Raw genomic sequence first — 27,217 nt, 5'->3', positions numbered from 1 at the left:
AGCAAAGGATCATTAACATTCCATTAGCGCTTTATTTTTTTTATTTTATTTATATTGTAATAAGAAATATATATTGTTAAGTTAAAGCGATTCGGAAAAAAAATACTTAATATATTTTGCGTTCGATTAAAAATTCCAAGATTTACACACATGCTGGAATGTGTAGAAACAACGTATGATGGTTACTTGTTATATATCATATTGAAATTTTATACCTGTGAATTCATAGAGTCTATTTTGTCAGTGCAAATAAAACAAGGCAGCTAACTTATATTTTTATATTAACATAACGCACAGAAAGTATTTTGTTAATTATATTTGTGATCTATTTTACATCGCCGATTCAGCTACTGACAAATTTATGTAATAATATAAACTTAAGGTGCACAATATGACATATAGATAAGCGCTTCCCATTGTAACGTTATATAATAAATATTTTTGTGATCTATCAGTGTGAACAAACACTTTCCTTCCACTATCACATCAAAGACAATTGAATTTTATATTTTAGTTTCATTATTAAGACAGTAAGTTTATATTTTTAATACAACATTAACACGATTCTAATTTTCTTCTTTCATTTTTTAACCGTTTAGTTACTAGTAAGTAATTATAATTAGCAATTTTACAAGTGATATGTAGAGTGTTCCAAAAAAGGTGCATGTGTGGAGGTGGTAAACGAGAGTGCGGTTTCCAACGCGTAGGCGCGAACAGCGTGATAAAGAAACCGGAAGAGAGATGTCGAAGGAAGTAGGGGATGTAGCGAAGTCGCAAAATCTTTCAGAAACCAAAATACATACAATCCGATCGACGTAACAATAGTTTAGAAGAGATAAGAACTGAAATCTGAAACTTCTTCCAGGGCCGCAGGAAGAAACGTTTCGTAGTTCATCTTACCCCTTTTCCTGACGCATTTAAAAATGAACAAGATCGAGTCAAGTAATATCTTTCTCTTTTGCAAGATCACCGTCCAGTCTTGAACTTATAACACTTTCCCAGGAAATACTATATTGATGTTAATCATAAGTGCATAAATATTATTTCCTTGATTGAACTCCTTGAAATGTTAATTTATTGTCTCTCAAGAGTTAAGCATTTTTTGTGGGTACATTTGTTCCAGAAGTACAGGTACCTACTGTCGTACATGTAATTCAATCACCCGCGAATGTCCCACAATCGACTCAACCTCATGTAACTGCTATGAATGCTACAAGTTCAGCAGGTGATTATTACAAATATTATAGTTCAATATTAACACGTTGAACGCCACTGTGAGAATGGACATTTTTTGTGGGACGTATTGAAGCTCTAAGAATAAAAATAGTTAATTTTCAAATTTCAACATTATTTGTAGCATAATATTTTTCTATTGTTTTCTTTTAATTATTCAGGCGTGTGTAATTTGCAGAATTGGTCACCCCCCTGGCGTTCAACGTGTTATTCCAATATTTTACATTAAAAAATTAATTTTTTCTCTTGCAACTTAAGTTCCTTTCTAGTTAACGCATTCAAGCCAACTTGAGTAGATCTACCCACTTTTTTTGTTACATATGTACCTATAAATTTTAGTCAATATATTGTTAAAATTAATATTACTATCTTTTTCAGGAATGTCGCAACCACCACCATATGCGGAAGTTGTGTACGAAAAACAGGCAGCGTACAATCCAACTTACGTTACCTCAAACCAACAGTAACGATGTTGAACGATATTGATAGTTTATGAAAGTTCCATTACTATTATACTCTTGTTTTCTTTTTTATTTTGTTCCTAACGGTGCCTGCATTTTGAAGCTTCCGTTAAGAAGCTTAGTTATTACAAACGAACGTCTTCCGTTCAGTGAATGTTAGAAACTCGAAGTCGCGTGTTCACAATGACGTGTTTTACATAATGACGAAAAAGCACACTGTGCTCAAATTTTAACTTTATTTAAATTAGTAAATTATTATCTATGGATGCAGAACCAATTTTATATTGAAAAAATACGTTTAGATATTGGGTACACATTTTTGTTTTGTAACATCAAATTCTACTATGTGGATCCTTTGAATTTGTATAACTTCTTTTTAAATACACTTAAGAGAACTTAATTTAATTTTTTATACATGTTCAGCATCAAAATAAAATTGTTGCCATATCGTTTTGATAAAACTTAAACTTTTTTTATATTTAAAAAGAAATATACTTAGTGTTAAAAAAAAAAATAAGAGTAAACCTAAGACAGTCAATTTATAAAAGAATCAGTATGAAGTCAGCGTTTACATTATTGAAGTATATTGAATCTGAATTTATACATGCTTACCGAATTATATATGAAATTATACATGCTTTTAAATTAGTATAAATAAATATAAGAATGTAGTATCTGAACTCTTATGCTTAGAAGAACCCTTGATATTTTTTATATGTTGTTTAGAAATACGCTGTGCCACGTTTATAAATTTTAGAAAATCACGTAACTTATGGGAAAATATATATTTCTGAATATCTATGTTACAGTATGTACGTGTGTATGTATGTATATAAACCGTTTGTTATTACTGTTTCACAGTTTTTTCATAGATTACTTAATATGGTAGTAAAACTAAGTCTCGTGGTTAATCAGCAACTAGATTAAAGAAAATCATACTATTGTGTTGCACATCGAGTAAACGAAGTATATTTTTCAATTATAAAAACTGTGAAACAATCAATCTAATTATTTTTACTTAGATATAAATTATCTTTTATCAATTAATCATTTCCCAATAGGAGGTTTACATTAATTTTACATGAAGACTTACAAATAATTTTGATTATTGTTTTTTGGCTGTTTGTAACGAGTAAAATTATTTTTCAGTATTTGTATTGCAAAATTATAATACGCAGTATTAATATGTTTACAGTACGGGTATCTCATGCAACTGGACCATGCTATAACTTTAGCAAAGTAAGATATTGAACAAAATATTAGGAAAAATTAAATGGCATGCGCCAAAACCGGAAGTGGAGATGTTTCAATCTTTGGGAGAGACCCAAATAGGATCTCCCTATTTCTCCCTCAGATATCTTTTGAACTAATTAATTTTCAATCCAAGTACCTTAATACTTTTTTGTAGGAAATAACGAGATGCTCCATTCCATGCTATTTAATTTTGTTTAATGAAATTTTGATCTATCTACTACCCGGTTTAAGCTTGATTCAATTATATGGGACATCCTGTGTATTTATTAACTGAAATTAAAGACTTAATAAACATAATTATAATTGAAAAATTATGTTACTGCCTATAAGAAAACAAAATAAATATTAATTCCATGTTTTTATGAATAAAATATTGCATACATCGGTATATTGGTCTATTTCTATTCTTTAGTAAAACTTATACAGTTAAAAGATATAATATCGTTTTATTATTAAAAATTATTTCAATAAAAACTTGAATTTGTAAATGAAATAATTAAATTATTTTTCTTAATTGCTTGTAATATAGATCCACTACTTTCCTTGTCCAATTTACATGAGTATTAGTGTCTTCTGTAAGAGTGATTAATTCTTAACAGATACAGATCACCACTAAACCGTTTTGCATTATTTACAATTATCGTTGAATCGAAGTATTAATTATTAATTCGTTCAATAAAAAATGTATATTATATAAATTACAATTCGTTAAACATTATCCATCTTCGTATATATATATTATTTGACACACCAGTTCTTTTAATAGAAAATCGGTATCTATAATAATATCGATTATAAAGTTAGGTAGAGTTACATCAAATTTACATAGTTATTCTTTTAATTTGATTATATAAAATTCAGTTCTTTGTCTATGTTAAAGAAATTTGGATTACAGGACGGTCATTTTGTTTAGCTCACTACTATTCAAACACAATATTTTACGAACATTAATTTTGTATAACTCTTCTGAAATGTATGATTTATATTGAAATAGATGACAGTTAGTGCAATTTTTTTTTTTTTTTTTTAATAATCACAATTCAGTCAATATGATACCGTAATACATAAAATATCAGAGTACATTTATTTTTAATTTTCTTCACAATTAAGTTCGGAATCTACTAACATCAATTGCATATATGTCAATATTCATTATTTAGTATATATTGTCTATGAGTACAGGAAGAATTGATATCAGTCACGTATTGCAGTATCATTAAACTATATTGTTTCTTGTACAGAATTGCTTGCTTGTTATTAGAATGACTCTAAAAATATTTCAACAATACTCTTTCTACGATTTGAATAACATATTTACAGGCGTAGAAATGCTTAAAAAATGAGAAATATTAATTTTGTAACATTTGTTTCTTATATATTAAAATTTTCAAAGATATTACTGTATACATAATTATGGTACAACGATCAACGAATATATTCGATATCACGATTGAAAATATGAAAATTATTAGCTTTCATTGTCACTTATCTCTTTAACAGTGGGGTTTGATGCTAATCACATCTATCTCACGTTACTTTAAGAGATACTTAATATCAAATAGTAATTTGACGAGTTTCGTTTTCAGCCAACAGTACTTAAACATGTTCCATAAAAAGCTGAAAAATTCTAGAAAAATCTTTGTACCTACTCAACAGCAGAATAATACGACGTATTCGAATTTCATGAAGACAGTATTGTTTTAGGAGATTATACACGTAGACTGTGAATTAGTATTCTCCACAGTATTGAGATTGCTATAGTTACCTCGGAAAGTCTGTTCAACATTTAAAGATAGTTCATGGGATCGTTCTTCCTCTAATGGTGTAGTTGTTGAAGTATGACTAATGGACGAATGTCGAGATCTAGATAAATTTCCCCGTTGATTACTATTAGCTGATGGAGCTGGACTGGGAGAAGGACTCTCCGGTATCTGCTCTTGTTCTTGTTGTTGCTTAGTTACAATTAGCCTATTCAACAATGAAATTTGACCCTGGATTCCTGACATAAATGGTCTATATCCCAAACTGAAATACAAATAAATTACTTTTACACAATTTATATTTTACTTTCTGTTTAATACGTACCATTCAGAATGCGACCATCTGGTTAACGTAAGGAGACCATCTCTTAAATTAATTACAGAATCAAAAGTCTGCATGGGAGCATGTGCAGCTCGAATAGTTCTAGCCATAGCAGGTGCATCGCATAGAACTGTTGCCAGTACCGCAGCCCACCCTAAGCAACCACCCTCCAAAAATAATTGTAAAAGATATCTAAGTTGTACTTCTGCACGACTTATCGGTGCACAGGGCGAAGCATTATGGACCTCTGTTTGTTCCACCGGCTCTGGTGAAACCCAACACACTGTTCCGACTCCAGTTCCAACAATGGATTCAGTATCATCTCTCCAAATAGTACTGCTATCACTAAGAATACTATTAGCATCTGAAAATACAATAACAATATATTTATACAATTTCAATTAATATAATCACTCATTATATTCCTTGTGTATAGTAAGGAGATATAAGTACCATGTAACATATTTGTCGTTAATTTGGTTTCAACAGCAGGGAACTGTGTTTCTAAACTCGCAACAGGAGAAACTAATGTAGTGTAAGGTGGTCTTCCACTTGGTAAACTAGTATAACCGCTATCAGGTAAATCAACGGCAAAATTGGATTGCACTGGTTCATCCTCCGGGGTTTCTAAACTAATTGATTTTATAGAACGTAGAGAGGTGAGGCTAGATCTCCGATACTTTTGTAAAGTTGGAAGTGATAACACGGGATAAGCAAATGCAAAATCTTCGTGCACTGCTTTCAATGCTGCGATATAATCGTCTATTTTCGCTGCTCTGTCGCGTTCTCTTCCGAACCATGTAACTAAATGAAAATCTAATCGAGCAGCAAATCTGCCTAAATCGGCAAGTCTCTTTGCCGAAAGTAGCCGACGAGCGTGACGTTGTAGTATCACGTCGATAAAGAATTCTTCAGCCGAACCCTCTCTGAAAAATAGAAATATTTCATTTTAATTTTAAAGAACACCATTTCATTCATTTTTATGAATGTTAATCTGAACTTACTTGCTGTCAGGTTTCTCGATTTTAGAAGTGTTTGTCGGTACAGACTTCTTTCGTCTCATAACTACATTTCTAGTTTTCTCTAACATTGAAGACGGAGCTATATCTTTGGCCACTGAATCAGATTGTACTTTAGGCGTTACTGTAGTACTGTAACTTCGACTTCGTGAAACTTGCATGGTTCCTAACACCAGAGATAAGTCATCTTCGTGAGGTGAAAGCGGTGGTGTTTGCGTAGGTCCTCCTAATTTTGATGTTCCACCCCAAGATGTTCTTGGTGATTCCACGTCGTTTGGATCTTATGGAAAATAAAACATATTAAAATGGTGTAAGCAAGATGAATGTGTTTAAAACTATTTTATATGTTACCAATTGCTCTAAGAAAACGAACAAGATCCTTTGACAATTCCCATCTTCCTTGTTCGAGAGCGGCGTCTAGTAATAAAGTAGCATGTTGCCGGCTAACGGAAGAGGGTTCTAAATTCTGTAAAATTATTAAGTAACTAGCAGCAGTATCGAGTTCCTGGCGTTGTAAACAATCCTGCAACAGCTTTTTCGGTGGTCCAGCAACAGAGAATAAATAAGGCCAAAGTGCTATTTCAGTCTTCCTAGCGCACTGTACAACTGCTCTAGCCCAAACTCCTGGAAATTCACGGATGAATTCCACCACGGAAGGTAACTGAGCATCTGGAATTGGTTCTTTGCTAGTTGCTTCTTCCTCTAGTACCTCGTGTAACAAAAGTTCTAACGAATGGGGAAAATATGGCAATGCGGAACACGAGCGAGCTATTTCCCAAGCATGATATCCTAAATTACGGTGAATAAGTTGCCGTAATATTTGATGAAGATAAACTTGACTCTAGAAGTAATATAAATAAAATTTTCAATTGTTTAACGAAACATCTTAACATTTCACAAAAATACTTACTGTAAGTTCTAGTAAACTAAATGGCAATGAAAACGGGGAATTAGTGTCCGATGTAAAAAGTACGGTGTCATTTTCTGCCCCGAGTAGAATAGCATCCTCAAACAGTATAGCTAAGGGATAAATGCGTAAATGAAAAGGCAACATTATTCTCTTGCTCATAAATGTATGTGTTTTCTCTTGATGATTTCTGGGAAACAATGGTAGCCAAACACGCATGCCGTGAGCACCACAAAATAACCATAAGGCTTCTGTTAAATGAGGTTTATCCCGCCTCGATCTCCAAGGTACCCAAACATTTTCTACGTAAGAAGCTAATACTGTTGGAGCGCTACATGTAAATAGCTGTAAAATATAACGAATATTAGATTAATTTATATTAACAATAAAGATATTATTTACATACCACCTCTGGATTATCGGTGCAATGTTCTCGTTGAACCATAAGAAGACGTCCGGATACATTTAACAGAAGACTTTCAGGATGCGGATGACTTCCGGCCGTTTCTGCACGTATAGTAGTCAAGGTGGCACTTACAACGCAAGCAGGATGAACACAGAGTCCACTAATATCTACAGTTTGCAATCTCGTTAATTCTACATTTCCTGCATCTGAAATAAAAATATTTTAAGCGCGATTCAATACTTAATAAACTAGCTTACTTCATTTACTTACCATTATTGCTTTCTAATATCATATCATAAATGCTTATTTGTGCATTAGCACAAAATGTTAAGAGCCTGTCTTTTAATGTATTGAGCAGTAATACCTGGGATGGCATTCTAACGGTTCTAACGTAATTATTATCCAGACGAGTATCCCGAGGATATATTCTAACTTCATCCTTGTCGTCTAATATTGAATAGCTGCTAGCTATCAAGAAACCCTTATGCCATAACAGTCCTCCAGTAACGATAAAATCCCGCTCTTGAGTTTCATTGCCGAACAATTTCCATTTACGCGAAGGTAAAGAATAATGGGCTAGTCCTGTCCGACCTGCTACAGCTATACTCATACCTTCGTTATCAATAGCAGTATACTGAAAAAAAGATTTGTTTAATCATATTATTCTGGTGTAAAATTTTATGTAATACAGCAAACATCACGTACTCTTATGGGCCAATTGGAACCGCTATACACGCTGGGAATAGGAACAACTAGCCATTGTTTGGAACTCGCAAGTGTTTGCGTGATAGAATCATTAGGAATTTCACTACCAAGATGAAAGGTCGGAGCATTTGTAGAAACTCCACCACCAAGATTTAAATATAATCTGTCTTCACCTTGCAAATACAAATGTCCATGATGACCCTACATACCAACTCATGGTCAGTAATAAGTATAACAAATCGTTACCTATATACTTGTTTTTATAGTTACCATGCAAGGATTGATAGTTAAAGGACTTTTTACAAAATCTAATTGTATCAAAGATCGCCTTAAATTAGTTTTTTCGTTTCCGTTTTCTTCAATCAAGGAAGGATCTGGAGATTCTCTTAACATCCAAAGTTGATAACCTTCTGCAGACCATTCCTGGAATACATAAAAGGTGAGGTGGGATAGAAATAAAATCGATATTAATAAATTTACCAACCATCGTATGGATATGCAAAGGATTATCACGCGCCAGGTCTACTCTTAAACCATAATCCCACTTTAAAGTACAAAGTAAAAGAGCACCGAATGTACTCCATATCGCTAGGCCGCCACCTTCCCAAGCCAATGCAATAGCACAGCTATCGGGAGTCCATTTTAAACATCTTACACGACCTGGTCTTCCTGGATAATCTTTCGAAGATAAACTCAACGTATGTGACATTTCTAGCCCTCCTGTTGTTTCGTCGACATAGTATACTACCCCTTCAGAACTAGTAATAAAATATATATTATAGACTCGTATAAAACTATGTTCCCATATAGATTTATAAAATATGTAGTATACTTTTGTCTTCCGATCGCAATAAGACGATATTTGTGATTTACAGCTGCACACGTAGCATCTTCAATATCTTTGGCCCAAATTCCTTGAACTTGCTGAAAAATAAGATTGCTATAAATTTGTTATCTACATAAAGGAAAATAAATTGACATACATTAGGATCAAATTTCAATGACTGAGCTGTGAGGAATGCTGCTTTGCCGGTGTTGAGTACAATTGCAAATCCACCGACTAAGGGGGAATATTCAATGTCGGTAATATATACATTATTATCAGTTAATGGTACAGCTACGGTAGATATCTGTTGATCTATGCTAAATGGTATTCTCCTTAAGTCAAGAGAGTAATCTCTATTTGCCGTACCGTCCCATTTTTGGCGTATTACATGACTTGTTTTTGTAGCGACCATAAGTTCATCGCGTATACAAACCAAAGAACTAATACCATCATCTATCCATACTGATTTCTCCTAAAAAAGCAAATTAATATGAAATGTATGGATAACGCTTCGAATATAAATTTACGGAGAAGCTTTGAATCAGCGATATCAGCAGCGGTATTATCAACAGAGCCTTAGTTTCAAGACTTTTAGGGTTCAAATAAAATTCCAAGTAATTCGAAGTTCGGGCGTGTTTAAATTGTTTGAAAACTTGCAAGAAAGCTTGAAATCTCCATCAGTTTGCATAACTTTCAAGAATGTATTTTCAACATTAACTTACAAATGTTAAAACTAAAGAAGGGATAACTTCCTTAATAAATAGTTCAGCACTATCTCTTTTTAAACTAGTAACTGGGGAGTCTCTTTGTTCATAAAGTCCTCTTTCTTCTGGACTAGTATCCGATAATTTATAAAATAGAAGGTAGCTATCTGATGTCTGGAAACATTAAAATTAATGTAGTAATTTTTATGTGTTTTGTTATAATTTAATATAATATATAATCTGTTATACCCCAATAACCAGCATACTGGAATCTGGTCTCCATTGTAATAAAATATTGTCTCCATGCTTTCTTAATGAATCTGGTGTTCTTCTGATGAATACAATAGGTACACATGGCTATAACAAAAATTGCTTTTTATATAAATTCATGTAATAGCATAAGAAACAATATCATTTGAAAGGAAAATATTAGGAATATGAATAAAGTAAAACTATTATTTAAATCTGAATCGGTAACAAGCCTAACATCTGGGAAAGTACTAAACAGTGAAAGGAATTGGTTTTATTTCATTAGTGAATACTAAACTTCACTTAAACATATAATAACAATGTTATAATTATAACACATGCCTTACAATACCAGATGGTTAGAGCGTCCGTTGTCAAAATAGCGAAAAGTATTTTATCCCTATTGCAAACAACGGCCGTTATGTTTTCCGGTTCGATTGTGTTTAGAACTCGGGGCCATCCAATTGGGAAAAACATGATTTCTTCTTAAGATTATCCACTTTTTATGTACACATTCCTGTTATGTTTAAACAGTCTTTACGTTTCATCCTTTGCTTTAAAGCATCTGACAAGTAAACACGTCCTAACCTCACCATCTTGTGGAATCATAAAAATACTGTATAAGTTCATATGACCAATGACTACAGATGCAAAAGACTGGACATGCCTTTGTTTCCTTTGTTAATTTTCGATGAAACGTTGACTGTTTTACCAACGCGGAATTCGGAGTTCGGCCTCGACGCTCGTCAGGGGGTACCTGGAACCCCCTGAAATCATGACCCTTCAGAGACAAAAGTATGTTCAGTCTTTTTGTATTTGTAGTCATTGGTACTGCAAATACTAAAGAAGGTCACCTTGAAATGTCATATAACATTTAATAAAGTTATAATTTTAAGGTGTTTTTGATTGTAAGTGAACAAAGAAAGAAAAATGGGGGGAAAATGGTCAAGTATGGATCCTTCTCAAGTTGAAGTACCAGAAATAAGTGCTTTATTAGAAAGAGATCCGTATTTGAAAATGTATGAAAATGAAATTCGTAAAAGGTATTATATGTGCATTATGTAAAAATATGTTACTTAATTCAGTCATCATTAATAATTCATAATTCTTTTAACAGTATAACTTAATGCATAGTTCTTTTCTGTAATCAGTTGCCATTTATTTTGTTACAAAATTGTATATACAAATATACGAATCCTCAGTTTCAATAAACCATCATTTTTCATAATCATTTTGTTTATTAGGTACGCATTATACAAGGATTATTTGGAAAGATTAGAGACTGGTGATGGCAGCTTAGAAAAATTTTCAACAGGATATAAAACTTTTGGAATTCATATAAACGAAGATAATAGTGTTACTGCAAAAGAATGGGCACCTGGTGCACAAGAATTATTTTTAACAGGAGATTTTAGTAAGAAAATTACAATTGTTTATTACAGAGATACATATAATATTATATATTAATTAAACATAAACAGTATTTTAATTTTATTCCACATTTTTATTAATAGACAATTGGAATAAAACAGCTAACTCTTATAAAAGATTAGATTATGGAAAATGGGAATTACATTTACCTCCCAATGCTGATGGCACTTGTCCAATAAAACATCTTTCAGAAGTTAAAGTAATTGTAAAAGACCATAATAATGAATTGCTAGAACGGTTAAGTCCTTGGGCTAGCTATGTTACACAAAATCGTTCTGAAAGTGCTACATACAAGCAACGTATATGGTATCCATTATCTAAAAATGTATATATATGTATATAATCATATTGAAGTATATGTATACTGGCTTGAATTAATTTTGTTTCACCGTAATTGTTAATAATGTAAGGTAACATATTCTTGTTCAGATTTATAAATTTAAGTACCCAAAACCAAAGAAACCAGATAGTCTTAGAATTTATGAATGTCACGTGGGTATTGCAACTCAAGAATTAAAAGTTGGTACATATTTAGAATTTGCTACAAATATAATCCCTCGCATTGTAAAACAGGGTTATAATGCAATACAATTAATGGCTATTATGGAACACGCTTATTATGCCAGTTTTGGGTATCAGGTATGTATCTAAAACAGATGATTTTAAAATACTTATTGTCAGAATTAATAGTATGCATATGTATCTCAACAATAGCAAAAAATATTTCAATATCTCGTATAATTAAACTTATTAAGGTGACTTCCTTTTATGCGGTTTCATCCCGTTATGGTACGCCAGAAGAACTAAAAGAGTTAATAGATGTAGCGCATCAACATGGTCTATATGTTTTATTGGATGTGGTGCATTCGCATGCATCAAAGAATACTTTGGATGGATTAAATATGTTCGATGGTACCGATGCTTGTTTCTTCCATTCTGGAAATCGTGGCCAACATCCTCTTTGGGACAGTCGACTTTTTAATTACGGGGAATACGAAGTATTGCGATTTTTACTTTCCAATTTACGTTGGTATATCGAAGAATATGGTTTTGATGGATTTAGGTATTTATATACCAAAATGTGTATTAGAATGCAAAATTTACATTGTTTACTTACATATAATATATTTATACAGATTTGATGGTGTTACATCAATGTTGTATCATTCAAGAGGAGCTGGACAAGGTTTCACTGGTCATTATGATGAATATTTTGGTCTGAATGTTGATGTTGAAGGTGTAGTATATTTGATGCTTGCAAACTACATGTTGCATCATTTATATCCAGAAATTATTACAATAGCGGAAGATGTTAGTGGAATGCCTGCAACTTGCAGGTATGATTTTGAAAAAAAATATAGCCATAAATCGTTTTCATAATCATATGTTTAAGTACAAATTAAAATTACTAACTTCTTTGTTCTTGAATGATCTTTAAGACCTGTTTCTGAAGGTGGTATAGGATTTGATTACCGATTAGCTATGTCTATTCCTGATAAGTGGATTAAACTTTTAAAAGAAGTGAAAGATGAAGATTGGAAAGTCGGAGAAATTTGTTGGACATTAAGTAATCGAAGATGGATGGAGAAAACGGTAGCTTATTCAGAATCTCACGACCAGGCTCTTGTAGGTGATAAAACAATTGCATTTTGGCTTATGGACAAGGAAATGTATACTCACATGAGCGTAATAAGTCCGCCAAATCCAATCATAAATCGTGGAATTGCTCTTCATAATCTTATTACGTTAATTACACATGTATTAGGAGGAGAAGCGTATTTAAATTTTATGGGTTAGTTACTAAATTACTTATAGAATTTTAAATATATTTGTTGATATACATATAAATTTAGGTAATGAATTCGGTCATCCTGAATGGTTGGATTTTCCTCGAGCTGGCAATGGAGATAGCTACCATTATGCCAGAAGGCAATGGAATTTAGTAGACGATGAATTACTAAAATATAAATTCATGAATAATTGGGATCGTGCTGTAAATACCCTCGAAGAAAAATATGGATGGCTACATGCTCCTCCTGTACTTATATATTTAAATTTATATTTTAAATTCGTTTACATACTGTGTGCTGTAATTAACAAAGATACGGGGGTTTTACAGGCATATGTGAGTTGGAAACACGAGGATGACAAAGTAGTTGTTTTTGACCGAGCAGAGCTTATATTTGTTTTTAATTTTCATCCGGTAAAGTCATTTCCGGATTATCCTGTCGGAGTAAAGACTCCAGGAACTTATAAAATCGTTTTATGTAGCGATAACAAGGATTTTGGTGGAGAAAATCGTGTTGATACCAGCGTACAACATTTTACCGTACCAGAGTCATTTTCCAACTACTCAAATAAAATGTTGATTTATATTCCCTGTCGCTCAGCTATTATCTATGTTCGAGGTAAGATTATTACATTAACTTGTTACTTTATATTTCTTATGGTTGTTAGATAGCTAACAGTTTTTTTAATTTTAGAACCCTAAGTACGATCATGGACATGGCCAAAATAAGGACTGATTTTAATGTATCCTATATAAAGAAAAGAAAAGAATGACAGAAGCTCGAAGTTATATTATATGGAATTTAGAAATTAATAAAATATTCATATATGAAATTTAAAAAAAATCAATTTTTGTATATTACCAAATGATATTTAAATGTTAAAATAATTATATATTTGATATATGTTTTGATACTATATTTTTGGAATCTACACATATTTGAAATAAAAGTATGTTTTCTATTTTAAGTAGTAATTATTTTGTGAGATCGAAGAAATATAAATACTTAAACTATAAATATTATTAAGGATAGTACTTGTTTGTTAGATTTTAAAAGAAGATATTTGTACTATATAGAAAGGTTTCAAAAACTTCTTTTAAAGGAAGTATTTGTTTCTTTATGTAACTTGTACTTTCGAAAATATTAAAGTGATTTTGAATTTAATATAATTACTATTATTAAATATATGTAAGTAATTGTTAATCTATGCAAATAGGACAAGTATTTTTTTAATTCTTCCTAAATTAAATAGTTTATTCAGTTTTCAAATCGCTAAATTCTGTTTCATTTACATCATAGTCTTTCATTTTACTTTCTAAAACCCACCACTTATCTAATATTCCAAAATCTACTATTCTTTGGTAAAATGTTGCATATTGTACATCTAGATAAGGGCAAGCAGCTTTATACAAAGAACATGTTTCATCATAGTCATCTAACCAAATCAAAGAAACTATACCCAAATTCATTCTTCGTACAATTCCTTCATTGTAGCATTGTCCTAACCATTTCACATGATATTCAGATACTGGATTACGTACAGTTTCTCCCACTTGCATTATCTTTATAGTGTTTTGTAATAACTGTTCCCTGAAGGAACTTTCATCTGGATTATGTTTGTTTAAATATATACAGAATGCTAGAACTAAGTAAAAAAAATTTTTAACAGTTATGAAAAATATAAAATTATAAAGTATCTATTTTTATTTAATTAAATACAAATATACCTGAAGCATATATGGAAGCTTTTATTGGATGTTCTTTACAATCATTCACAACACTCACTGTTACTTCCTTGTAATCTGTGAAAAGATTCTTCCAATATTTACCTGTAAATAGAAACAAAAAACAAATTCAAATGAAAATACTTGACCTAATATAATTACAGTTGTCAACTTACCCCATCGTTCGAGAAATGTCCCTTTTAATTTTTCTGGTGTTTCAAAATTCTGAACTTTATACAAAATATCATTAGTTTTGTTTACTACCTTTGATGTGAATTTATAATTCCGAAACTGGATGAATTTAACGTAATTCATGTTGATCAAAGTTAGTATAACAAATTCAAAATAAACACAATATCATTTACAATATACATCTCATATTACTATACATTTTTATGTTATTCGGTGAAGAACAGGATAAACACGAGTTCCTATTGTAAAACTGAGGTTATCCACGTGAATGAAGAACATAAGAAATACATTTATATATATAAAAATATTTTTAAACGCTCCTGATGTGTAATCATTTAACTCTTACTTAGAAAAGATTAAGTACAATGCTTTAAATATTTCAATAAATACTTTAAATAAATAAGAACGGATTCTGTATTGTATACACTATTTAGAGCAATGTTATGCAAAATACTGAAAGTATTTTATTGTAGTAATTTTGACGATATTAATGTTAAAAATGATGTAGAAAATCTGCCAAGGGAGGTCCTGGTCCATAAAGAGGCGTAGGATAATAAATAATTAGGGAGCGCAGTCTTCGTCCATAATGAAGCATAAAATAATTAATAACTGAAAGGGGTGGCCTTGGCCTATAAAGAGAGATAACTGGAAAAAGGGAAATAAAAGGGGTCCTCGGCCGAGGCCCAAAAGAGGGATACAATCATAAATGTTATTCCCCTTCGATGAGCTTATTTAATAAGCAAAGAAAATAAATAAACTAAATTAAACAAACTCCGGAAAAAAATTAGAGGACGATTATTATACTGGTTGTGCCCTCTTTATACGGACCTGAGTTCATTCTGGGGTGTCAGGGACCCCGCTGCGCCAATGGCGCCCTCTAGATACCGTCATGACTTCATCCTGGGGTGTTAGGGACCCCGAAGTACGGGTAACACTCTGCATACCGACATGATGGCATCCGGGGCGTCAGGGACCCCGATGTATCGGTGGCGCTCTCTGCATACCGAACGAATATCGTATGGGGGTGTTCAGGACTCCGAAGCACCGTCAACACTCTGTATATCGGCATATCATCGTGGGGTGTCAGGGACCCCAATGCCATCATCTTGGGGTGTCAGGGACCCCGATGCAATCATCTTGGGGTGTCAGGGACCCCGAAGCATTCGGTGGCGCTCTCTGCATACCGACCAGATATTGTATTGGGGTATTCAGGACCCCGAAGCACCGGCGACACTACACATCGACATAACATCATGGGGTGTCAGGGACCCCGAAGCAATCATCTTGGGGTGTTAGAGACCCCGTAGTACTGATGATACTCTGTATACCGACATTCTGGCATTCGGGGTGTCAGGGACCCCGATGCATCGGTGGCGTACTCTATAACCAACCAGCTATCATATTGGGATGTTCAGGACCCCGAAGCACCGGTGATGCTCTGCATATCAACATTATGGCATCGGGGTGTCAGGGACCCCGAAAGCTAAAATGTGCGACCCATAGACTTCCTCTAGAAAAATTGAAACCTCTGTAACTTTTGATTCCGATCACTTAGAAACACAAATTGAAAACTGACACAGACGGACGTCTTTGCGCTTTATATATATAAGGTTTAGTACATAATTAAGAAATATAGATAATAAATTAGCGCCTCCACTATTATTGTCATTCTCTATGGGACCGCCTATGGAGAGTGGCGGAAACCCGGGAACCGGGGAGGCTTCCGGGGATGGCCGGGAATCCGAGAACCCCGGTGAAGGCCTTCAAATTAGGGCCGGGAACCCTGGGGGAGGCCTTCAAGGGTGGCCGGGAACCCCTGGAAAGTTCGAGATCCCGGGAGAGCCTGGGAAAGTCTACCATGCTCGATACTGTACAAATATAAGAATACTAGTAGATGGTATGTATGTATAATTCTAGAATAAGTGAAATTGATTTTCTACCATGATGAAGTTAATTATGACTCATTTCAAAGGGCGGAAATAATGATAAATCATCGAGTTTCTTGAATAAAATAAACAGGAAATAAAAAAATCTTTTGCGTGAAACTGACTCACAGGAAACCTATCTTCTATTTTCGTTAGTGAGTTTTTATTTGGTCCGTACGTGCGTGTTAACCAACAAGCAAGGGAACCCATTGATGGGTTACTCACCGCGGATGACGCTCCATCGATCGCTTCGCTTGCGACCAGTGGAACCATGGGCAGAGACAATGATAGAGGAAGAAAGAACACTAAAGCCAGACAGAGAAGTTGCCCCATGTCGAGGTTCAGCCCTGCTCTTAGAGGGTGTATTTTATGTTGAACAGGGGGAAATGAAGAGTAACAGAGATAGATATGATATAGATAAAAGGAGATAAAGTAAAGGAAAGATGAGTTAGAACAAATGTAGTAAAACAAATAAATTGTAAGTAATAGCATAAAAAAATAAAATATTAAGATAAGAAGAAACTACAGTGTTATTTTCCTTTCCTTCCACATAATATAATAGTCTATTAAATGAATTATTGATATTTAATAAATATATGTATTTTTGAAGCAAACAAAATACTTTATTGTTAGATATTATGTTACAATACGTGTAGCCCGTCGCACATTAAAACAGACTATTTAGTTATATTCTAAATAAATAGCCTTCTTGCTTTATAACCAACCATGATATGACCCATTAACTTCTCTTTCTTTCATTCCATTTCCTATCCCTATGTTATCTCTCAAATTCCGCCTTTACCTCCTTGCTTTCTAAAACACTGTTTCCAAGCCAATTATTAACAGCATGAACTCATGTGCAACAGGGTAGGGGAGGGTGGGACGAGTTTTCGTTAGAAAAAATAATTTTCGTTCGGTACGTTTTTTTTTTTTTCTTTTCCTTCTCTTTATCACTCTCACACGTTCTACGATACGTTTCATCGTGTCGTTACATTTTCAGAAGCGCTTTTTTCGTAAGTAGAAAGGGAGCGTCGTCGAAAAGATTCGTGAAGATGGAACGGCGGTAAAAACGATTCGATTTAAAGTAAAATTCCACGACTTTATTTGATGTCATTTGAAATTCAATCTACTATCAAATCATCTTATCGTCGTTCAGAAAATTCTGGTATTTGTGCATGCTTTTTAGAAAACGTGTCCGAAGGACGGTAACAAAAAGTAATTGATTTAGTTTCCTGCTGAAATTTTGTTCTCCACCCTTTTCTTCCCTCGCTTATGTCGTTTTGATTTTTAATCGTAAATTCTACACTTGCAATGAAATATATAATGTAGTAAAATTAACGATCATAAGCAATGAAATTGGGTAAACAATTAATTTTTCTTTAATAAAATAATTAGATGAAGTTTAGCCTCCCTCAAATTATGGGGTCACAGTGAGCTTGCTAAATAAGCAAGTATCGTGATTAAATTTTTGCGATGAAATTATTAATTGATAAATTAATTGAAAATGATAACGCTATTGTGTACAATTTACGATACAATTCTTCGGCATTTTCATAATCTTCGGCGGTTTTATTATGTTTCTCGACGGTTCACAAAAGTTTCACATCCTACATATATAAATAATTATATATAATGAATGAAAAAGTATTGGCATAAATATTATTATAAAACGAATGAGCAATACCTATAATATAATAATAAATAATGTAATAAATAACAAATGCAATAAAATACGATGTACATATCTCCTGAATAAAATGATCGCAATAAAGTAATGGGTGCCAATACTTTTTCGATCCACTCTACATATGTACGCATGTGTAACTTGTGTGTATGTGTTTCTTTTAATACGTGTATGTATAATAGCTACAAATATAGTCACAGGCCAACATTTCGTAATACAACACAGCACAATCATTGTCGTATGATTTTGTCATGTCCATAAGGTTTTACATTATAATTACGGTATCAAGTTTAAATAATATATAATATATAATATATATAATATTAAAATTGACCAGATATATTCTATTGACTAGGCACACTTAGTTATAACAAGAAAAAAATTGTTTCTTTCTCTCTTTCAACTTTTTTAGCGCTTATATTGATGTATGCATAGAAATACACGTCCCTTTCTCTTTTCGTATTTTTGCACATCATATGGACAAGGGGTGAATCCACAAGGGGTGAATTATAAAATTAAAAAGATAATTATTTCTGTTGATATCTTAGCTCATTATTGATCGATATTTTGTTAATTATTTAGATTTTCAAACGACAAAGAATGAATTAATTTTATTGGATTTTTTATTTATTAAAGTAGACTGATCATGTGAAAAATATTATAATACCCAAGCAAGATCCATCCCCTTCTATGGACTTGTAATTTCAATACTTTGCCATTTTTTTTTTCTGTCGCTATTTCTTCTATTCGAGCATTAGTAACTAATAATATTAATTAATAATTATCGATATCACGTACACCATTTAACGTACTTAACATGGAAAACAATTATTCCTAAGCTTTCTCAACTTCAACATTTTTCTTTCGTTATCGTTCACTCTCCTCTTCCTTCCCACCCTTCCTCATTGATTTTTCATCCCTGTCTTTCGGTTTTTTTTTTCCTTCATTCATGCATCCAACACTTTTTCTCTCGCACACCTATATGCTTACACATATTTAATAGTAAATATTATCGTTCCTTATCGTATTATGGAAAAATAGAAACTTCTGACAATAAAAACCAAACAAACGTGAATCTGCGATCAAAGGGGTGAACGTTTCGTAGACGTGCATTTTGGAGATCATTTTTTTTTTTTTATCGAAATAGAAAAGTTCATCTATAGTGGTTCGTATTAATATTTTGATATTATGATATTTAACTAATCGTCCCTCGATATCTTTATATTTATTATGTTAAAGAAATAAATTGTTTGTAACTTACAAAAGCATTTAATCCTAGGATTTTCTGTAAATTCAAACTAACAATCATTGTTTTGGCATAATTATAAATCAATAAATCGAGGAATATTTATTTAAATATCATGATGTCGAAATATTAACGAGAGCTACCACATGTATTTGGAAGTAACCGCTTTAATTTCATCCTCCAAGTTTTCTCATTTATCCAAAATTTTCGTAAGATTCGAATACATATTACTGGCATTTCGAATGTCACGAATTTATTTACTATTCAAAGTGATTAGCTTTGAGCTAACGTTAATACTGCACGCGTATCGATTCGCACCCCTTTAACGCTTTCTTAACCCCCTATAGTATATCATCGTTATTATTACTCGTAACTTCCTTCTTTCACTTTCTTTTCATGTTTATCCTTCCTTTTTATTCATTCTCTTTCTCTTCGATCAATCTTTTTTTTTTTTTTAAATCCCCTCATTCTTGTTTATCGTCGTAACATGCAAGTTTGATTCCTTGAAGTAGTCACAATCAACTTACAATCTACTTCTGTCATTGTTTTTTTTTGATAATGTACGTGTATACAGAGTGTCCATATGTATCTTTCAAATGATTCCTCCTTCAAAAAATATTTCAAACAGTAAGTCAAAAAGAAGACTCGTAACCATGGTAATATGTTCATTGACACATCTTTTGAAAAGAGAATGGTTTAAAAGATACTTATGCTGATAGATTAAAATGATACACCCTGTACATTTACATATATGTAGTTATGTGTGTCTGCATTTATGTATGTATGGTATGTACGTTTGAACGCGTACACATGCATGTGTCCCATGATTATGTAAAATAATGAAGTAAATATTATGTAGATACTTTATATAGGTTCATGTAGATATCGATGTTATGTATATGTATTTTCTTCAGTGTGTTTAACTCGTTTTGATTATTTTTTCGTGCGCTTGATCAGCGCACGAGATGTATGCGTAATTACTTTACAAACGTCAAATTCGTTTAAGTTTTGAGACAAGACTGAAAGTGTTTATGCTCTGTGTCGTATGAACGTATGGGTCATTCCACGTTACATTATACAATATTGGATTTCCGAGTTACCGAGTTTGTTTTTTCGAGCTTACGTTCCTGGGTTAAGTACTTCATAAATTATTAAACGTTCAAGTTTTGTAAGATCGGTGAAAAGAGGTCGACACATAATCGTTTCAACCTTATTGTTTTAAGTACATATCAACCGAAGTGTGTTAAAGCTTGTAGGTCTTTCAATTTATTATTATTGTTGTAAAAATAGAATTAGGGAATTCTAAGGAATTTTGGCGAATCCCTGTTCCTCTTGTAACGACAACCTAGGAAATTCTATTTTTCCTATGAAAGGTTTCTTTAAAATTTGAAAAATGTCTGCAACTGAGACATCCAATACTGTATAATTTAATGTGTAACATTCTGTATGTATGTGTCATTAATTTCTATGTTTACGTGTATATAAAATAGGTTTACACGCCTGATAGTGTTTGTATAGTGATGTGTGTGCATCATTACCGGCCGATATTTTAACGCTAAGGCTTAACAACGTTAGATAAACACGATACAAAAGAATTGTCTGTGCTTTCGACTAATTACTCGGGACAGTGATGCCCCAGTGATTAGTGTCTTTTAAAACCTTGTATATCGTTTTGAAGTGGCTAATCGATCGGTTTTCCTCCCTTTGTGCCCCTGTTTGAATACTATCTTTGCTTTCTATGTCCGCTAATTGACGAAGTTCTACGTGCAACATCATTTATTGTGGAACGTTTAGTCGTAACGAGTGTATCGCAAATATTATTTCAGAAAATATTAATAGTAATCGTTTACCCATTCCGATTCGTCTAAAACTGCGAGATCTGAGATTCTGAATATGGACACGGAACGGTTATCTTTTTATTTATTCATAATGGTTCTCATTGACAATTTATCTATTAGCATCTTTTTTCTATCGAAGAATCACTATCTTAACATAAGGTTTGAATTAGTAAAATTTAGCGTTAATTTGGAACAAATTTTACTATTACCGTTAAATACTAAAAATAGTAAAGATAGAATAATAAAATTTATGCAAGCTTCAATATAAAAGTAGTAACATTTACACTAAACTTACACTAAATTTTACTATCACTATTACACACTAAAGTAATAAAATTTAGCAAAAATTTAGTGTAAATTTTACTATTATTACATTGAAGTTTCTGTACTATGGAAAGTAAAAGGAGAATGCTATTAGTGATGTCGACGTATTCGCTGAGAACCACTACTGCAAGTAGATTGACCAAGTAATAGGGGAGCGAACCGTGTAACGTCATTTCACTTGGAACACCGAGAGCAAAGTATAGCGCTCACGTTTTCGAAATGGGCCTGATAAATTCGATTTCGAGTTGGAGTTTTGTGCATACACAGTATAAGTTAATATATAAAAGTACATCCATAACATGCCGTGTACGAGACATTAATTAATAACTCGATATTGTATAACCTTACGCTTCTATCATGCACGAGTATCGCAGTTAGATTTATGGAAACGCAATATTTTTCTATTTCTTCACTTTTTTTTTATGAAAATCTTTTCTATATTTAACCTCCCATTCTCATAGTTCTTTACCTCTCCTCTTTTTTTTTTCAAATTTCTCTTTTTACCTTTTTAAGTAATACACGCACTCTCGTACACGAGCGTGAAAAACTCGACAAATTAAGATCAATAAAAAAATAGACTAGATATTTCATGGAAAAACGAGCAACGTAATTCCAACGTTAAAAAAATAACCCAGATCAATCTTTTTTTTTTTATTGGATCTCTTCATTTCTCCCTTTTTTTTCTTTTTTGTATTTTGAACGTACGCACGTATGTGTCACTGTTTACCGCTTATTTTCTCGTTGACAACCTTTATGATTTTTTCTCTTTTTTTTTAGATTTTTGGTTTCTGTTTTTTCTTCTGCAAACATGAAACAGCGTTTGGTCAATTAGAGCTTACAATTCAACGTACAAATATAATTAGAAAAATATAATCGGTAGAAGAATATAGAGATAGAATAGAGTTAGAATTAATGATTTTTTTTTTGTTATTGATTAAGTATCAATATCTCTCCACCCCCAACCCCTTTCACCTACTACGTTTTCACTGGAATGTCTAAGTCTTGTCTTAAAAAAATTATTAAACTACATGGTAATTAAGTGTACACGTTAATACCTATAACATTCACACGTTGACTCTCACTCAAATTAATTTTTTACAATGTTCTTTCTTTTATTTTTATCCCTTCTATTTCATTCTTCTCTTTTTTCTTTTTTGATGGAACATACAAACATTTAAAAACGCGTATCACTCGTTGCTACTCGTTTTATAGATCAATCAAATTTTGATGTTTTTTGCGGTAAAAAAAAATTATTTTCTTAAGCCATCTGAATTCACACGATTTCAATATTTGCTCGGGATCATTTGACATGTAAAAAATATACATTTCATCGTTTTATTTTGTTCAGTTGTAAAATGATTGTGTGGAAGAATTGAAAGGGTATAAACAATTATCTTCATTTTTAATCTTCATTAATAATCGCGCAATTTCAATTGTTAATTCAACTTTTCATTTAAATATTCTCATTACTCGTAACTGTGTATATTATATGGAAGCTAGTGATTAAAATCCAATTTCGTCTCCTTTTTAATTTAATATGATAAACAATTGTTTCATTAAAGAGCTCAAGATAATTTATATGATTTATTCGATATTCAAACCCTGGCGCACTGTCCAGATATTTATCAGAAAATTATAAATTACACTTTAGTTAAGAAAATTATTAAGTAGTGAATTTCTTTAATTATTATTAAAGTCGAAGGTCACTTTTGTTTAATATAATAAAAGAAAAAAAGCAGAAAAGAAAATCGAAAATTTCTTTGGACTTCTTTTTATCTGGATTAGATTACTCTCAAATAATTAACGGAAGGATGTAAATCATTTGCGCTGTCGATAGAAAATAATTAATTGTCAACGTACAACAATATTTTTAACAATATCCTTTTTCGAATTGTTGACGATTTTCTTACGTTACTCGGAATCCCGAAATTTCAAAAATTATGAAATTTTGTGAACCTCTATGAGATGTTCTGATTAAAACATAATTTAATTTAGTATTATAAATAGATACTTGTTTGCCTTAACATGTTCGCTTCTGTAAGGTTTATACGTTGATAATTAAGTACGCGATATTGCGTGGTCGGACGTTAATTTGAAAATATTTTTATTCGTTTTTTACAGGAAAATCTCCAACTTTTGAAAGCTTCTGTTTTAGTCAGGAATACATCTACACGTTTAAAATTTCATAATTTTTGAAATTTTCGCCTTTAAAATTTTCCCTCGTCAGTTTCAAACAGAACTGAAACACGTCGTTATATTTTCACGAATTCAACAGAGATTAATTTTCAATTTTCTGTGAAATTCAACTTTTCTTTTTCAACAGGTTATAATATTCTCATTGTATTTTGGATACGTGATTGTTTTCTCTTTTTCTTTAATACTATAATAACAGGCATGGATATTTTAACAGTTTCGTCAGACAGTAATATGATTGTTCATACATGTTTGTTACTAACAAACCGGGAGAAAAATAACAGAAAACGAAAAAAGTGTTAGTTAAAAATATGTCGAGCAACAATATTAACCATATTAACACATCGCTTAAAAAAAAAAATTCAATGAATACTCTTGACGATTAGCCCTCGTTTTTGTACTGTGTTAACATTTTGTTCTTTATATTGCGTTTAACAAACATGTTTGTACTATATACGGATAAAGAATTTCAACCAAAATTCATTCGTTGCTCATTCTGATATACATTATGGTGTTTTTGAATGAAATTTATTTAACGCTGAGCATTAACAGCTTAGTAATTCTATTCAAATTTTTCCCAATTATTAATTTCTCAACATTTTTTTTATTAACCCTTGAAAGAGGGATACTGGGTTATTTTGTTCCATAGTAAGGATTTTTTCAAAAAGTTCATAAAGATCCATATGATGATAAAAATAATCTTTTTGACAAATTATTGAACAGAAATACCTTTGCCTTACAAAATTTTGTAATTTGATATTTTGTGAATCTAGTCACTGTCCTGTGACTATTGACAACTTTTCATCATTTCAAAATAACTCTGCATCCATCGTGCAAGGGTTAAATATAAAAATTGTTAATTGAATTTATAATATTTCGAATGAAATTATTCATTCACCTGATGGTATAATAAATAGGAAAGAAAACAGACCGAGTAAGCAACAAGTGAATCAGCAAGAAATATAATTACAAGTTAGTATTTAAATTGATAGGATATTGTGCGTTGAGCGAAGAAACGTGAAAAACAAGAGAGTTTACAAAGTTTCCAGAGCATTTCCAACTGTTAATCGAGGATGAGAGTTATAAAATATTTCGCAAGGTTAACACGCGTTGTTACGTATTAACAAATTCCTTTTCTGATGTGTTAACAATATTATTCGCATACCGTTTGAATTATTTCATGGGAATTGCTCGAAAGACGAGAGAAATTATTTAAAAAATTTGTTTCTGTTGTGCGAGGAATGTACTATTTTTTTAAAGAACAGATTGCTACTTTCCTTAATTGTTTGCTTTAGCAGAAAATCTAATGATATTAATTAATACTTTGTAATAACCTGTTTCAATTAGCGATGAAATGTTATTTTAATTATAGAAAAGTCTTTAAGTGATTAATTATTTCTTTGCATATTAAGCAGTAAATCCTTAGGATTATTGAAACGCAATATCATAAATATTTTAATTAATAAGTAATTAGCGAGCAATTAATTAAAACACTGTCCGTCAATCCCGATAACAGCTCTTTCACCGGAACTGCATTACAATTTCATTGTTTCAATCCATTTTTTTTTTGTGGAACTGTGTTCTGCTATTTGTATAAATAGTAATCTTAACAACGCGACAACACGATAACAATCAACGATGCAAATGATGTTATTCTTTTTATTTCTTTCAAAAATATTCTTACTACGATTACTCGTAATTCTAGAGAAATGTATTTCTCGTTTCGCGATTCGACTCTTCATGCGTATATGTTGGAAATTCGTTTGAAATATACACGAATAGAATCGAGAAAATTTCTTTCTGGTTCAACTGTAGGGTTTCCAAATATAAGATCCTAATACTACGACTCACTATTGCTAATCTACACACGTGACTGTGGTCGTCCTAAGGGTGAAACCACCTAAAATCAAGAAGAAATCGAACAATTAACTATCACGTTTCTAATTGGTTATATATTACTGCGTCTGTTAATAAAATATCGAGCACTTCATACATGTTGGCTCGAATTTAAAAGAGGTTCGCCGTACATCCTTTAAAATTCCACTGATTAATGAAACTAGAGATCTAATTAGATGGAGTAATTACAGCAACGAATGATTAAAATACTTAATTAATTTTTTCAAAGGGGTTAAATTAAAAATTCAGCTCAAATTTTTGTTACATTAGTATTACGAACCTCTTTTAAAGGGTGCATGTGTGCAATTTCGTGTAACAATATAACATACACAACGATCATCATGAAATATTTAATCAATACCGATATCATCGTTCCTCTTCACTTACAATTAAATTGAAGAATAAAAATATCGGTAACGATGACAAACGATTTCAAGATGTAATCGGCATGACAAAGTGCATTTTAAATATGGAAGGTAGATCTTTGAAAGCTGTGCGTTGCATTTCAATTATTTACTAAACGATCTATAGCGATGGAAGGATAATGAATGTGTATCGTGAAATGTATTGTAATTAACACGTTGATTGATAGAATAAAAATTCCTATGTTCAATACAGAACATAGTACTGTCAATTATTATTAATGTGATTAATTATTTGACTGAATTACATTTATAGCGTTGGTCATGTAATCTCTATTAATCAATGTGTTAATTATTAGTAATAAGAATTGTTTGATACACAATTATAAGAGCTGTAGTTGTGTATTTTATTTATATTAACACTTTAATGACCGCTGTCACGAATTCTATCAACTCCATTATATGAAAATTGAAATTTGAAAATGAGTAATTTTTCAGTGCATATTAAACGAAGCATTCAAAAATAATTTTCTATTAATAATTCTTTGAAATTGCAAAAATGATAAACTTGACAAAATGTACGGCCATTAAAGTGTTAAATATAAGTGAAAATATTAATTTTATATTAGGTATAGAAAAAACTATGGAGAATAGTTTCTATAAGAAATAGTAAATACCTAAAGAAATGTATTCTTCGAATATTATACTTTTCCTAAGACAGATTTCTCTTGATTCGATATTATTCCATTAATTTTAATTTACCAAC

The 27,217-nt window shown here is 31.8% G+C and overlaps 5 protein-coding genes across 18 annotated transcripts in view; 2 read left to right on the top strand and 3 right to left on the bottom strand.

Moving 5' to 3' along the window:
• The window catches only part of LOC117602128 (uncharacterized), a 69,584-nt gene extending 67,627 nt beyond the window's left edge, over positions 1–1,957 (top strand). For 2 of the 3 annotated variants that reach the window (XM_076691684.1, XM_034319722.2), the window contains 2 exons: positions 1,124–1,225; positions 1,612–1,957. In XM_076691684.1, coding sequence (XP_076547799.1) covers positions 1,124–1,225; positions 1,612–1,700 — 191 coding nt within the window. In that variant the 3' untranslated portion in view covers positions 1,701–1,957. The remainder of the gene's footprint in view (positions 1–1,123; positions 1,226–1,611) is intronic. The other variant, XM_034319723.2, reaches the window with a different exon arrangement.
• On the bottom strand, positions 19–10,498 carry Rich (guanine nucleotide exchange factor subunit Rich). 3 transcript variants are annotated; one of them, XM_034319711.2, is made up of 16 exons: positions 10,189–10,497; positions 9,847–9,954; positions 9,616–9,771; positions 9,051–9,365; positions 8,900–8,991; positions 8,552–8,825; positions 8,338–8,490; positions 8,068–8,268; positions 7,633–7,996; positions 7,366–7,568; positions 6,960–7,301; positions 6,401–6,890; positions 6,035–6,329; positions 5,484–5,956; positions 5,034–5,394; positions 19–4,973 (listed from the first exon to the last, which is right to left on the bottom strand). In XM_034319711.2, exons 1-16 carry the CDS (start codon positions 10,321–10,323, stop codon positions 4,649–4,651), a joined length of 4,287 nt encoding a protein of 1,428 aa, XP_034175602.2. In that variant the 5' UTR covers positions 10,324–10,497; the 3' UTR covers positions 19–4,648. The 3 variants fall into 3 exon arrangements, with proteins under 3 accessions (XP_034175602.2, XP_034175601.2, XP_034175604.2); XM_034319710.2 differs by having other exon boundaries at positions 7,363–7,568; positions 10,189–10,496; XM_034319713.2 differs by having other exon boundaries at positions 4,829–4,992; positions 7,363–7,568; positions 10,189–10,498.
• Positions 10,499–10,662: 164 nt separating this feature from the next.
• Positions 10,663–14,034, top strand: AGBE (1,4-alpha-glucan-branching enzyme). The gene is made up of 10 exons (XM_034319714.2): positions 10,663–10,889; positions 11,091–11,260; positions 11,361–11,602; positions 11,707–11,916; positions 12,033–12,340; positions 12,414–12,614; positions 12,717–13,069; positions 13,131–13,315; positions 13,397–13,685; positions 13,761–14,034. Exons 1-10 carry the CDS (start codon positions 10,777–10,779, stop codon positions 13,766–13,768), a joined length of 2,079 nt encoding a protein of 692 aa, XP_034175605.1. The 5' UTR covers positions 10,663–10,776; the 3' UTR covers positions 13,769–14,034.
• A 243-nt stretch (positions 14,035–14,277) lies between these two features.
• On the bottom strand, positions 14,278–15,776 carry LOC117602126 (mitochondrial import inner membrane translocase subunit Tim29). 2 transcript variants are annotated; one of them, XM_034319721.2, is made up of 4 exons: positions 14,968–15,776; positions 14,795–14,896; positions 14,527–14,712; positions 14,278–14,451 (listed from the first exon to the last, which is right to left on the bottom strand). In XM_034319721.2, exons 1-4 carry the CDS (start codon positions 15,104–15,106, stop codon positions 14,321–14,323), a joined length of 558 nt encoding a protein of 185 aa, XP_034175612.1. In that variant the 5' UTR covers positions 15,107–15,776; the 3' UTR covers positions 14,278–14,320. The 2 variants fall into 2 exon arrangements, with proteins under 2 accessions (XP_034175612.1, XP_034175611.1); XM_034319720.2 differs by having other exon boundaries at positions 14,280–14,712; positions 14,968–15,770.
• Positions 15,777–20,276: 4,500 nt separating this feature from the next.
• Positions 20,277–27,217, bottom strand: part of brat (tripartite motif-containing protein brain tumor) — a 79,138-nt gene continuing 72,197 nt past the window's right edge. For all 9 annotated transcript variants that reach the window (XM_034320287.2, XM_034320281.2, XM_034320284.2 and 6 more), the window contains one exon: positions 20,277–27,217. This exon is cut by the window's right edge and continues 21,648 nt beyond it. The gene's annotated coding sequence lies outside the window, so the exon portion shown is untranslated.

This window comes from Osmia lignaria, chromosome 13 (assembly GCF_051020975.1).
Source record: "Osmia lignaria lignaria isolate PbOS001 chromosome 13, iyOsmLign1, whole genome shotgun sequence".
NCBI classification, from domain to species: Eukaryota; Metazoa; Arthropoda; class Insecta; order Hymenoptera; family Megachilidae; genus Osmia; species Osmia lignaria.
This window is presented reverse-complemented; position numbering and strand designations above follow the sequence as displayed.

Bases quoted from the DNA above. Each gene is read 5' to 3' on its own strand.
- Rich (XM_034319710.2), bottom strand. From the start codon at position 10,323: ATGTTTTTCCCAATTGGATGGCCCCGAGTTCTAAACACAATCGAACCG. The intron at 7,997-8,067 runs GTACGTGATGTT...TCTTTTTTTCAG, and splicing joins GTTCCAATTGGCCCATAAGA to TATACTGCTATTGATAACGA. The intron at 4,974-5,033 runs GTACGTATTAAA...TTTGTATTTCAG, and splicing joins AGATGGTCGCATTCTGAATG to TTTGGGATATAGACCATTTA.
- AGBE (XM_034319714.2), top strand. From the start codon at position 10,777: ATGGGGGGAAAATGGTCAAGTATGGATCCTTCTCAAGTTGAAGTACCA. The intron at 11,261-11,360 runs GTAAGAAAATTA...TTTTATTAATAG, and splicing joins ATTTTTAACAGGAGATTTTA to ACAATTGGAATAAAACAGCT. The intron at 11,917-12,032 runs GTATGTATCTAA...AAACTTATTAAG, and splicing joins ATGCCAGTTTTGGGTATCAG to GTGACTTCCTTTTATGCGGT.
- LOC117602126 (XM_034319720.2), bottom strand. From the start codon at position 15,106: ATGAATTACGTTAAATTCATCCAGTTTCGGAATTATAAATTCACATCA. The intron at 14,897-14,967 runs GTAAGTTGACAA...TTCTATTTACAG, and splicing joins GACATTTCTCGAACGATGGG to GTAAATATTGGAAGAATCTT. The intron at 14,713-14,794 runs GTATATTTGTAT...TTTTTTACTTAG, and splicing joins AGCTTCCATATATGCTTCAG to TTCTAGCATTCTGTATATAT.